At 39.4% G+C, this 14517-nt stretch overlaps 1 protein-coding gene across 1 annotated transcript in view; it reads left to right on the plus strand.

Moving 5' to 3' along the window:
* Nucleotides 1-4572: 4572 nt before the first annotated feature.
* The window catches only part of FSIP2 (fibrous sheath interacting protein 2), an 81082-nt gene continuing 71137 nt past the window's right edge, over nucleotides 4573-14517 (plus strand). The window contains exons 1-7 of the mRNA XM_049887612.1: nucleotides 4573-4671; nucleotides 5205-5330; nucleotides 9208-9369; nucleotides 10038-10127; nucleotides 11243-11382; nucleotides 12747-12888; nucleotides 13316-13426. Of these exons, the coding sequence (XP_049743569.1) occupies nucleotides 4573-4671; nucleotides 5205-5330; nucleotides 9208-9369; nucleotides 10038-10127; nucleotides 11243-11382; nucleotides 12747-12888; nucleotides 13316-13426 (870 nt within the window). The remainder of the gene's footprint in view (nucleotides 4672-5204; nucleotides 5331-9207; nucleotides 9370-10037; nucleotides 10128-11242; nucleotides 11383-12746; nucleotides 12889-13315; nucleotides 13427-14517) is intronic.

Genomic DNA, 14517 nt, shown 5'->3' on the forward strand with positions numbered 1-14517 from the left:
ACAACTCTAATCATATTCTTATGTCTCTACTGACTCCTCTGCTTCCTTCTCTCTCCTTATACAAGTATTCTCCCATGTACTATTATCAGTTGATTTCACCTCTGCTTCTTTCTTTCATAAACTCTCTCTCTAATTTTCTCTGCCTCTCTTGTCTCCACATTGTCTTCCTCTTCATCCTCATCTACTCCTGCAATCCTGTAACTTTAACTAACAACATCGTGTACACAATTATGCAATGTACTAGAAGTTTGGCGCAGCCTGACTTTATCAGAAACCCAGTTTTGTCACCTTAAAAAAGAGAATAAATACAGTATCCATTTTCTAGGACTATTGTAAGGACTAAATGAGCTACTGAATGCAATATAATTAGAACACTTTGAGGCACAAAATAATTGAATATATATAAATATATATAACATGTTTGTTTTTGATGGCTGAGTTGTTAGAGCTCGTGGAAAGGAAGGAGTTGAAGATTAAGTACAGAGGCAACTTGTTAAAATCAGGTACTACATTCCCCAGAATTTACTGTTTTATGATGCTAGCTTAGAGGTGGCTAAAGAAATTGTTTAAGACTTTTGAAGGCAGAAATGAAGCAGGGTCAATTAATCACATTGTAGTTCTTCATAGTCAGATATAATAAAACACGGACAGAAAAGTGCCTGGTGGGTTACCGCTAGTTCTCACTCTCCTTCTTTTATAGTCTATCAGACTGATGACCCTGCTGATTAACAGTGGCTTAGGCCTATTACAAGATATTGGATATGGACCTACAGAGGTGGTGGCAGCAGAAATGCAACAGCATTTTTGGATTTCTCTAAGAGATCCCTTCATGGTCCTACTTCAGTGGCTAGACATGCTTGGCTTTGAGGTGACCCTGTTGTTTTTGTTGATATGTGCTGTGAGTTGGTTCTGATTCACAGTGACCCTACAAACAACAGAACAAAACACTGCCTAGTCCTGAACCAGAACAAAAGTCCAGTGATTTTCTGTACGTTACAGCTGAAAACATGGTGAGGGAACTATACAAAAAAGCTGGAAAATATATAAGATACACTATGTAGTAATGGTGCAATGGTTAAATGCTTGGCTGCTAACCAAAAGGTCAATGGTATAAACTTGCCAGCCACTCCATGGGAGAAAGACATGGCAGTCTGCTTCCATAAAGATTACAGCCTTGGAAACCCTAGAGGCAGTTCTACTCTATCCTACAGGGTCACTATGAGTCGAAATCGACTCAATGGCAATGGATAGGATATAGTAGTGAAACAATTGGCAAAACTGTCACCTGTGAAAACTTCAGGAAAAAATACATGTGTGTGTGCGTTGTTGTTAGCCATCGAGTTGGTTCTGACTCATAGCAACCTTATGTACAACAGAACAAAACACTATCTGGTCCTACACCACCCTCAAAATTGTTGCTATGCTTGAGCCCATTGTTGCAGCCACTGTATCAGTCCATCTCATTGAGGGTCTTCCTCTTTTTCATAGACCCTCTAATTTACTAAGCCTGATGTCCTTCCCCAGGGACTGATCCCTCCCGATAACATACCCACAGTATGTGAGACATAGTCTCACCATCCTTGCTACTAAGGAGCATTCTGGTTGTAATTCTAAGACAAATTTGTTTGTTCTTTTGGCAGTCCATGGTATATTCAATATTCTTCTCCAACACCATAATTTAAAGGCATCAATTCTTAGTTACCTAATAATGCTGCGGTAACACAAACACCACAAGTTGGGTTTAGAGAACAGAAATTAATTTTCTCACAGTTTGGAGGCTAAAAGTTCAAATCAGTCTCAGCCGTGTCAGTTCCTCCTGTGAGCCTCTCTCCTAGTTTCTGGTGTCTCCCAGTGATCTTTGGTGTTCCTTTTCTTGTAGGTGATCCTCACACATAGTCTGTTTTCCCCTGTGTGTGTGACTCTGTGACTATTCTGGTCTTTTTATAACTCAGAAGTGATTAGGTTTAGTATCTACCCTACACTGCAATGACCTCAACTGATTAACTGAATATATTACATTAGATTGCATTATGGGGAGTGATTACATTATATGACATTGCAGAAGGTAATCTGCTCTATCCAAGGCCAATTGATTTAATTACATGTAACTAACTATTCATGAGAGCAGCTAGACTAGTGGTTTGGCTAAACTGGGTAAAGCTATCCTATATGGTCCAGCATTAGACAAGCCAGTGCAGATTCAAAGAACTGTCCAGCTAACCCAGAGAATTGTGAGAAATAATCAATCATTGTTTAAAACCATTAAATTTTGGGGATAGTTGGTTGGGTAGCAAAGGCAAAAAAATACAGTCTTTGAAAAGACCCCAAAATTCATTAAACCTCAGGCACACACGTCTCTAACATCTCTAAGAATGCAACAAATGCTTTACACATAAATATCCTAATCTTCCTGCTTCTCTCTTCTCCCTTTCCAACTGCTTTCCTTATAAATCAAGTTTTGAGTTCACCTGTTTGATGTGGTTTAATTTTTTGGGGGGAGGGGGTGGCAGGAAGTTTTTCAGGAATTCACTTGCTTTTCTGGCTTAACTATTCCCTCCAGAATCCAGGCTGGTCATTCATCCATCCTTGTCAGCTTTCTATAGCAACGATTACCTACAACTCTGTTCTTTTAAAAATAGATGAGATGAGTGAGGACCTGAAATTTCTTAACACTTCCTCTTAAATGTCTCGCAAATCCATTCTTCCCTCCCATCCCCATCTCTATTACCATTGTCTCATTATTGCAGAACTTAACAGTTTCTTGTGTACACGATTACAGGTGTCTTAGGCTGGGTTCTCTAGTGAATCAAAACCAGGGAAATACACACACACACACGCACACATACATACACTATGGAGAGAGAAAGAGATATTTATCTCAAAGAAATGCCTTATCCAGCTGTAGAGGCTGTCAAGTCCCAAGTCCATGGGTCAGGCATCAGGTTGGAGGTTTCTCCTGACCCACATAGCAGCAGGGGCTGACAAACCCAAGATCCACAAGACAGATGGAAGGCTGTCGGCCCAGGTCCCAAGAACTAAAGGTCAGATGCTGATGAGTCAAATGATGATCCAGAGCAAAACAAAAGCCAGCGAGCTTTACCAGAAAGTTCACAGATATTGGATGCAGGCCACACCTCCAAGGAAACTCCCTTTCAACTGATCGACTACTCATAGCAGATGTCATCATGTCATCATGGAAGTATTACATTATATCAGATCTCATCCTGGAAGTGACTGCATCATTTTATGACTGCCAAACTACATCGTAACTGCCAAACCACTGAGAATCATGGCCCAGACAAGTCGACACACAACCTTCATGATCACATGTCATGAAGTCTCCCAGACTTGTATTAATTTCCTTCAGCCTGCTAACACCTTGATTTCAGCCTAGTGAGACTCATTTTGGACTTCTGACTTCTAAAACTGTCGGGTAATAAATTCGTGTTGTTTTAAGCTACTAAGTTTGTGGCAATTTGTTACAGGGCAACAGGAAACTAATACAGGGATCAAGTCACAGAAGCTGTTACATGCTTTATGTGAATAATTCCTGAGGGCAACTTGAGGTTTAAAATAGGGAAGAGAAATGGTCAGTTTGCCATCAAAAATCAATCTGATAGCAAACTAAAAGATAGATTATTGGGTAAGTGGTGGCACGGAGATGTTATAAGGCTGTGGCAATGGTACGAAGAAGAAAAGATGAGTGGCATAACTGGGAGAGTGGTGTAGAGTTGAATAGGGGGGATAGATAAATTTCATCATGATTTAGGGGTTAACTGATTGAAGGGGTGAGGGGAAAATGATGTATCTAGAAGCATTCCCCAGTTTCTGGCTTAGGTAGTTCATGGTATTGTCACTGAGATGGGATATGCAGGAAGAAGAATGAGGCCTTTGTTTGTGCCCTATTTTGGTGAAGGGAAGTGTGTGTTGAGATTTAAGTACACTGAATTTGAAATGACTGTGGGACATCCATGTGGAAAACTATCAGTAGACTATATCACAAGGCTACCATTTTGAATTTGGGAGTCTGGTGGCGCAATGGTTAAGCACTCAGCTGCTAATCGAAAGGTTGTGGTTGGAACCCACCAGCCGCTCTAAGGGAGAAAAGACCTAGCGATCTGCTCTCCTAAATATTTCAATATAGCCCTAGAATGACCAACACAACCACTCGTGGGTATTTGTCGAATAGAACTATAGTTCCTCAGGGGCCCAGAGGGATTAGGCTGCTACCCACCAACAAAGCTTTAAACATTCTGGTTTAAACGAGGGATGATGGTTTCGGACAGAAATAAAGTTGGAACGGTGACCCTCTTAGACTAGGCCTCCAGGATGGATTTCCCAAACTCAGAGGTGCTCAAGCTCTATTTAATCGAGGGCACCGCGTAGGCGGGGAGCTCGAGCGGCCACCCTTTCTGAGACCCCTACCGTTCGGAATCTGGAACGCGAGAAGGTGGGGCCTTGGGGACGCCGGCACTGGTCAGCCCCGGTCCGGACAGGACTGAGGGACGGGAAGGGGTGCGAGGGAAGGCGAGAGCAGCAGGCGGCGGGAGGTCAGGGGGAGCCGGGCCAGCCATGGAGCTGTACCTCAGCGCCTGCTCCAAGGCTGCCGACGCCGCTGCCACCAAGACGGCCACCAGCAGCCTGGCTACGGACAGCCAGCAGTGCGGAGATGTGAGTGGCCGGCCACTCGGCCTCGTCGTCCTCCGCAAGGCCACAGGGCCTGGTCTGCGAGGCGGGCGGTGAGGGGACTGCTGTAGACGAAGGAACGGCTCTTAACCGTCCGGCTCCGGCGCCCTCGTGTGGCGTCGCGAGTGGCTCGGGCTGCGTCGGCCGCAACTGGTTCCGGCCGGGTGAGGAGGAGAGCTGGTGGTGACCCGCGGAGCCGGAGGTCTTCCGGGGTGTCCGGCAGGGAGGGCGCCTTCAACACTGAGTATATGATTCTTAGGTTTACTTGGAGGTGTCGACCCATTGAAATGGGAGTAGACTGATCAAAACCAAATGAGTAATTCCTAATACCCAGTGCCGCTGAGTCGATTCGGGCTCCTAGCGACCCTATAGGACAGAGTAGAACTACCCAATAGAGATTCCAAGGAGCGCCTAGCGCATCAAACTGCCGACCCTTTGGTTAGCAGCCGTAGCACTTAACCACCACGCCACCAGGGTTTCCAAATAGAAAAGAAAAACTCTCCAATTATATCTCACAGGGTGCACACAGAACCCACTTTCCAGGGGTCGGAGCAGCTCAACTACTGGATCTACCTCTTGGGGTCAAGCTGCCTATGATCCCAGGAAGCAACACTATATTCTATACCACGAGTTTAAGTGAAAAGGTAAACAAAGTTTTAATTGTTTTACACTGATTTTCGTTGCGTACTCTAAATTCAGAGGCTACGTCAGGATAAGTCCATTAATGGAATTTGCATTTAACATTTATAGGAAAAGAAGTAATTAAACTTACACTTAACCTAAGGTTAAGGTGTTTTTTAGGATGCGCATCATGCAATTCTATCTAGTATGGTATGGGCAGAATTATGGACCAGAAAGTATAAATTTTTAGTTCTGTATTTTAATTTATAACTTAAGGAAACAATTTTAAGGTTTCTTTAGAATACAACTTCACATATACCCATTTAGTGAACTTTGACTTACTTAGGAACACCTTTGATTGATAGATGACAAGTTATCAGTGGTGGCTGGCATTTAATTATGATTTCAACCAATAATAACTCTCATTATAGAACACTTGTATATGGATTGGTTTTGAGCCAAATTCTATTTCACACATAAAGTTAAAAAAACAAATTGGAGTTAAAATAAGTTAATTTGGTTATTACCTTAACTTCACTTTCTGCCCCTTCGAGAGGCCTCTAAAATTTGCTCCAGCCTCCCCATCCAGTCTTTTCTCCAACCCAGAGCCTCAGTTTTTCAGGTTGGCGTCTTTTATACTTAACCAGATACACTATATTAAATCTTCGGTGCCTTTGTCTCCTGGTTCCCAAAACCTGGCATAGCCTTTGTTTTTCTCTCCAATCTATGAATTTGAACTGTCCTTTAAGATCCTTTCTGAATTATCACGGACCCAAATTAATTAATCTTTCCTGAGAATTCCCATTGCCCTTAGTTTGTAAGATCTCATTCTACACTTAATCATACTGGGTTGCTGTGTGTACTTTCCTCAAGTCCTTTCATGATTTTAGTCTTCACCCTACTGGTACCCAGCCTACCCAGCCTTTGGCTAAGTAGTCAATGCTGAAGGCAGTTTAGTACATTGAACCACTAGCACAGTAGTTCAAGTGCTAGGCTGCTAACCCAAACGTTGGCAGTGCAAACACACCAGGCACTCCATAGGAAAAAAGATGTGGAAATCTGCTTCTATAAAGATTAACAGCGTTGGAAGCTCTTTGAGGCAGTTTTGCTCTGTCCTGTAGGGTTACTATAAGTCAGGATCAACTTGACGGCAATGGGTTTGGTTTTTTGGTGGGGTTGATTAGTTGCTTTGATCACTATCACAAAAAATTCTACAAGAAAGAATTGAGCGACCCCTTTACCCTTCCACTGTCTATGACGTCATTAGAAATAAGCAGTGTCATCAGATTGGTAGTTAATACTTGTCTCATAAACGTGATATTTTAAAGTGAGTTTTGTGCTGGTACAATATTTCTTTTTGAAAACCAGTCTATTTTATTGTATTAGAATAGAACAAGCTAACTAAAAATATACCAACCTCACACAAATTGAGTCACACCCACACAAACTAGCTTACCTAAAACAAGCTAGAAAGCTATTCCATTACTACTGATATCACTCATCTTTTGTGTATAAACTTGGTCCTGTATTTTCTCTTTCTCAAATATATTATTTGCTGTAATGCCATTTTTTCTTCTCTGTTGAATATTAGTTCATTTATAAACTACTATTGTCAGAGTGCTCTCTACTCTTTATTACATTAATTTCCTCCAAACAAATATATTCATTTAATTATAATAAGGCACCATACTAGTTTCCTGAACACTGACTTTGTGAGATCCTTCTTTCTCTTTCAGAGTGATCTCCTTGATGGTGCAATGCTTTATATCTACCTTCTTAGTTTCTTTTTTTTTTTTTAAGGGAAACCAATTATTTTAATTAACAATAGGGCTATACTGGCCGTGATGGATGAATTTGTTAAAAGGTATTCTCTACTTATAAGTCAATAGCTCAGATCTGATCTTGAGAAACATATGCCTGTCATAGTATAAAGTCAACATCTAAAATAAGTTAACAGCTAAAAGTCAACATCTAAAAGAGACAATCTACTCCTTGACTCATGATTATTGATTGTTTTCCTTTCAGGAAAGATAAGAGTTTTCTATCTGGTCCGGTGATAATTTGTATCACTGAATTAAGTCATTGCTCTATGGGATACCTTTCTCTTCTCTGGAAAGCATTGATAATCAGAGAATCCAGCTTCCTGATTTTGACCCTTAGGGAGGTGTCATGGATTGAATTATGTCCTCCCAAAATATGTGTCAACTGAGTAGGCCATGATTCTCAGTGATTTGGCAGTTATGTAATGAGGTAGTCATTCCTCCATTTTGTGATCTGATGTAATTATCTGTTGTAAATCCTGGCCTCTATGTGTTAATGAGGCAGGATTAGGTTATGTTAATGAGGATTAGGTTAATGAGGCAGGATTAGAGTGGCATGCTACACCCTTACTCAGGTCACAGCCCTGATCTAATGTAACGGAAGTTTCTGTGGGGTGTGGCCTGCATCACCTTTTATCTTACAAGAGATGAAAAGAGAGAAGGGAGCAGAGAGAGACAGGGATGTCAATACCACCAAGAAAGAAGAGCCAACAAAGGGAGAAAGCCTTCCTCTAGAGCTGGTACCCTGAATTTGAACTCTTAGCCTCCTAAACTGTGAGAGAATAAACTTCCATTAGAGCCATCCACTTGTGGTATTTTTATTTTATCAGCACAGATAACTAAGACAGGAGGTATTGCCATATGGTGTTAAACAAGAGGTCAGAAACTTGCCAATGAAACTTCCAAAACTTTTAAATGGAAAAGGAAAGTCAGCATCCTATCTTGCTCACCCATCTGCCCCTTTGCCCACATAAAAAAAACATTTTTCCATCTACCATGCCAAAAAAACCTCAATAACAACCCATTGCCGTCGAGTCGATTCTGACTTAGCAACCCAGAGTAGAACTGCCCCATAGGGTTTCCAAAGAGTGGCTGGTAAATTCAAACTGTGAACCCTTTGATTAGCAGCCGAGCTCCTAACCACTGCGTCTAGCATCTCCATCCAGGAATTGGACTGTAGTCAGGGCTATAGCCAGGCCGAACACAGAGGTCATCCTGTTATTGAAAAATGGACTAGGAACTTACATCACAAAAACTCACTTTGGTAAAGTTTTAATTCACAAATGAGACGAAATAACTCAGCTATTTTCTCTCAAACAAAGAAAATGTAGAAACATGACTATTAGCTGTCTTTTCTTCCTTTTATATGTAAATGGCTATTGCATAAGGTTGTATTTGATCTGTACACATATAAAGAAACCTCAGTACTTACAAATATTTTTTATAGTTTGTTCTTCAATATGTTGAACTGTAAAATATAGATTTTCAGTTTTCTCCTTAGTATAGTACTCATAGATTGTTGGGTTGCTAAGACTTCAGGATACAGTAAGTGTTTAGTCCACAATCATTAACATTTAAATTTTACTTCTGCTATTTGTTGTTAAAGTTGTTTACATCAATCGTAGTGTTAGATTTCCTATTGTTTCTTCAATTTCAGATGATTGATATAAAATATTCATAATTACTACTATCCCTTTATTCTTTGATGCAGTGCCTTGACCTGGGAGAAAGGAGAAGAAAGGGAGAAGCCTAGTATTGATTTTATGCCTTAAAACAAATTATATCCTATTCCCTTCCTTTTTCTCTTTGCCGTTTTTCTCTGGCTCCCAGCAGGGACTGATGAGGATGAGTTGAGAAACGAATTGAATAAGGATGTGTCTTTAGAATAGGGGAAGAAAGGAAGGGAAAGACAGTTAAGTTTGTTCAACCCAAATCTTTATGTTGTTAGCTTTTCCCCACTTCAAACTCTTCTTGCGTGTTTTATTTTCAATGAACATTCTGGTCATTTCAATAAATTCATAGTTAAAAGTCCGTGTTCATTAATTGTGTATTTGTAATATTTTTTAACCTGTTTTTGCAGCTTTTTCGACCTTCTTATGGTTTTAACCTGACTGATCCTTATTGTCGACTTTTGGAAAACCAATATAAAAATCTCCATGATCCACATTTAAGAGCATACTTTAAACGTAAAGATATCCTGAGGAGATTAAAGAAAGGTGGCTACATCACCAGCAACAATAAAGTAGGCTGAATATTACTACTTGTTAATCAGTGAAAACCTTCAAGACTTAATATTACCTTTCTTCTATACTTCACCAGAGGGACCATATCACCTTTTAGTTGGTTATGAGAGGATACTTAAATGGCAATTCCATCACATACTCCAGTATTTGGGTCAAGGAAATTAGGCAACTTTTATTTCTAAATGAAACTACTTCTTCATCTTTTTTCTGTGATAATATCAAAAGATGATTACCGGATAATTTGAGGATTTAAAGATATATAAATAATTTTCCCAGCTAAATCATAGTCCTCTTTCTCTGTCTCTAATGTACACATCAAGATTATGCCCCATACACTTTTTAAAAACTTGAGACAAAATGGAAACCTAGCAAAATAGTCACCTTGATAGAATACATTCTTATTGGGGTTAAGCATCATTATTACATTGGTATTTTATTTTAATACCGAATTGTTCATACTAAATCTCTTATTATGGTATAAGCCATGTTAATAAAGGACTAATATTGGGATAGAAATTTCCTCATGATTGGCAATTGCTTGAAGATTATTAACAAAATGTGTTATTACTTTTGATACCAAATATATTATCAACATGAATGTTTTTCTGTTTTTTCTATGCTTATTAAATATTTGTATTCATATACATTTTTTTTTATTTTGTTTTAGATTGTATGTTCCTTGAGGGAATGGAATAAGTACAGGCAATATCTTACCAGTTTAAAATTAGACTTTGAAAGAAACTATGTAAGAGAACAAGTAAGTTAAATACTTAAATTTGTTTTCTTTATCTAGGGTTTGGAAGAAAGGTTTGTATGTAGGACATTTTCTTATAGCATTCAAGCTTTTAATTATTGAGATAACAAATCAAATAAGATTTTCAAATGAAAATTTAAAGCAAGAATAAATAATATTTAGAGGTTACTATATTGGGCCAATAAGAGAAAAAGGACCAGGCCATCTATTAACATACCAGTGGTAACTGAGAAAATTCAGTAATTAAATTGCTACTCTGATGTGTTCCTACTGTACCTGAGCTGACACCAATAAGAAGAGTCTATTGTGACAGCCAGATTTTAAGCTGGAAGCCAAACAAGCTTGAGTAATAGCAGAGAAAAACTATGAATAGCTATAGTGTCCTACAGGTGTCTCTGAGAACATGTAAACTGTGTGTTTGTGCATTCACACACATGCACCTGTATTCATTCAATTAAAAAAAGTTGGTCTTAAAGGTGAAGTAGAATAATTAGGTACAGAATGGGTAGGTATAGGTAGTGGCTTCCTTTTGATTCGTGACTCAGAGGTGTGGTGGGCGGTGTGTGTGTGCGTGTGTGTGTGTGTGTTGTACATGTGAATTCATGTTTTAGGGTCAAGAGATTTGGATAAACATGAGAAAGGTGTGCAGATGTCTGTGTGTATGAATTTATTTTCTCAGGTCAAGAGTGTTGGGTATAAATAAGAATACTTCCCTATACTTTTAAATATTCTATACTTTCCTCCCCCATTTCCCCTTTCTGTGCCTATAGATTTTTCTCTTCCATTTATCCCACATTTCATTTCAGAATGGGCAGAAAGATAAAATGAAATAGTTAACTTTTATTTTCAGAGAGAGAAATCTTTATTTTGGTCCATTTATCTGAAATGGATTAAAAAATAGGCTTAAAAGCAGTTAAACAGAATTAACTGTTTATAAAGTATATGAATTTTACTGAACCCTTAATATAAAAACAGCATAACAAAAGACAGTTTTACTCCTGGGAAATGTAAAAAAAAAAAAAATGTTCTTATATAAACCTATCTGTACACACACACGCATATATATGTATGTATCTGTGTGTATATATCTATATCCTTTTTTTTTTTTTTTTTTTTAGAAAATGCTTGCAAAAAGAGTAAATAAACTGCAGGAAAACAGCCACATCCCTGAATGTTTTGATGTTACACAGTTCCAGAATTGGTTGTTACAGGAAGGCACCCAATCTATTAAGGACCAAGAACGGTTAATAAGGCACAGGTAAGACTGAAATTAATGTATATTTTATGTACATGTTGTGGGCCAAATAAGTTGGAAGAATTGAAGGCAAGATTTAAAAAAATACTAGACACTATATGATTTCTGTTATATCCCTATATCCCTCAGTGTGGAGAGGAAGCAGGGGAGACCAATAGGTATAGGAATTGGAACCTTGGTGCCAAATCTAGGAAGGGCAATTTTTACCAGAGATGTCAGATTTCTGGGAGCTCAAGAGCTAAGTCAAACTGAAGGAAAAATCAGATCCAAAAATTTTTTCACAGTAGGAGAATGGGAGGTAGGGAAAATGTCTTTAGCGCATGCCTCAAACAATAGCAGTTTTTTGGGGATTCATATTTAAAGGCTGACAGTATTAAGTATGAGGAAGTTAGTTTAAGGTATTTGGTATAACTTTATCTAATGCCAATATAAACTGTGTTGTCTCCAAGAAACTGAGCTCATTCAGCTATTCCACATACATATTCAAAAGTTACCATTCTGTGGTCAAGCCCATTCCCTAGGAAGGAAATGGATGAGTTACAGTACATGTCCCCCCCTTCATCAGAGGGCGCGTGGTAGGTGGTGAAGGATAGGGGTGCTCTATTACCTAACTTTTATATCTCATGGTGTCATTTTATTATAATGGCATAATACATATTTACCTACTAGAGATTCAGACTGTAGATGGGAGATCTGGTCAAGGACTTGTAAATTACAGGGAAACATAGTATCCACCTTTTTCTTAGGAAATTTAAATTTACTGTTTGTTTCCAGATTTGAAGTCATCACTTCAGTTGATTTAAGCCTTCTTTGCAAACTCATATTCTTAAACCTACTGAGTTATGTATACCTATTGTGTAAAACGCTTTTAATCAGTCTGTTTCACATTTTAACATTGTCTTGGCCATAATAACAGATACTTATATAGCACAGAGGAAACTCTGGTAGCATAGTGGTTAAGAGCTATGGCTGCTAACCAAAAAGGTCAGCAGTTCAAATCTACCAGGTGCTCCTTGGAAACCGTATGGGGCAGTTCTCCTCTGTCCTGTAGGTTCACTATGACTCAATGGCAACAGGTTTATATCACAGAGACTGGTCGCCATGAGTTGAATTGACTCAATGGCAACTTTTTTTTTTTTTTTTTTTTTAATAGCAGAAAGATCGGTCTAATGAGTAAAACATGGTGAGTTGTTGGGTCAGCCTGGCTTAAAGGTTCATGAACAGGACTGATATAAAAAACAGTGAAATTTCTGTAGTTCAAGAAATAAAAAGCGAGCAAGGAGGTGGTTTGGGAATGTCAAAGAAGTTGATGCCATCATAAGGGAAACACCCAGTTCATCTTCACTAATATTTGCACTTTTACTTAGATATTTGGATATGATAAGTAAGGAATTAGAACTACTAGAGCGCACAGCAGAAGAGCAACGCCAACTCCAGAGGGATAAAGAAGAAAGGCAACAGCGGGAACACACAAGAAGAAAACTTAGTCTTCGTAGAAAAATCGAGGAGGTCAGAGTTAACGTTTAAAATATTGAGAGAAAAATTGTATATAGTTATTTTACTTGTACATAATTTATGCTTCCCCTCATACCACTTGAAGTCCTTCCAGGTCTAAAGAATTTATCCTCATTGTTTTTAATCTTTTGTCACAGTTATACAAGTTGTTACATGAAATAATGGGGCTAGTACTTCAACCTAGGGATCTGAGCCAATTTCTTCTCTGTAAAGTTTTAAAAGTTAGCCTTAGTATAAAAAAATAATTATGTAGGAGTGCAGTAAGAAAAGCCCATTCTAAACCCAAGTATAACTTTCATTATGTTTGAACTGATTTTTATTAGGCCTTTGACTTGTTCTAGTTTGTTGGTGGTGCACAAACTACAAAAATGTTATTATGAAAGAGAACACACACTGAGTACAGTAATATTGTGCTCTCTAGGAATGGAAGGAAAAAGAGATGTTACTTCTGACAAAGATTGGAGAAGATGTTAAAAGAGAAGCTAGAATTGAGGAGCAACGGCGTAAAAGCAGAGAAGAGAGGGACAGAAAGGTAGGGTGAGCTTTGACTTCTAACTTGAGCTGTTTGAAAAACTTTTGCTATTTTTGATCCTTCAAAGTATACCTTTTGAGATGACTGTGGACCCGTTACCCAAAATGATATGCATTCTATAAACCTTAAGGTTATGAACATGCTATTTTAACCATAAAATACAAAGTACTGGTCTATTTGATTCTACTTTTGACTTCTATCTTCACACTAAATTGTACTTGTAATTCCTATTGAAAAAAATAACTGATTAAGATTTTCTTAGAACCAGAAATTCATTGTGAAAGTTCTAAATCTTACCGTATCAGTTAACTGACTAAATATTTTTACCTCAACTTTTTATAAAAAATATTAAATAATATACAGGTATGCATCACTTAACTCCACAATATGGTCTGTGAAATAGAACTTTATGTGATTTGGACGTTGTGCAAATACCATATTATATACAGGAGCGAGGCATTCAGGATGGTTACTGGCAGGCAGGGGACGGCATCTCCAGTGCTGTGCCCAGGGACTGTGTGAAAACATTGGCTCTGCTGCTGCTGGGCCTGCATGGTCGCTACCTGGCCCCCAACACAGCACAAGCTCAGGCCTGTTCCCTTCCTTCCCTCCTCCTTGCCGGGCTTCCCCAGTCCCCAAATGGGCCACCCCTCCCCCCTACCCCACCCTGTTCCTCTTTCCCACCACCGCCACAGACTGGAGTGCTTAGCGACCACCACTGCAGGAGGAGCTGAGGTCTGGGCCTAGGCGTGGCGCATGGCGCCCTAGCTGAGTGGGACAGCCGCCACGCACGCAGAGCATCCCCCTCTTTGGTTCCATAGGTGTCTGTGTGGTCCCTTGCTGAGGGTCGCTCAGTGGGACAGGCAGCCTCAGTTTGAGGCCAGAACCTTTGCCTCTGCTACCCCAGGCCTGCGCTGAGGTGAGATCCCGAGAGCTAGAGGGAGGCAGGATCTACAGCACTTAGCAAAGTCTGCTACTTGATGTTCTCCAATCAGGATTTCTGAACTCTGTTATAACCTTATGGGACCAAGGGTATATGCCATGGGCTGTTCTCCAACAGACGGTGTTCGGTGAATACCTGTACAGCATTT

This window comes from Elephas maximus, chromosome 6 (assembly GCF_024166365.1).
Source record: "Elephas maximus indicus isolate mEleMax1 chromosome 6, mEleMax1 primary haplotype, whole genome shotgun sequence".
NCBI lineage: Eukaryota > Metazoa > Chordata > Mammalia > Proboscidea > Elephantidae > Elephas > Elephas maximus.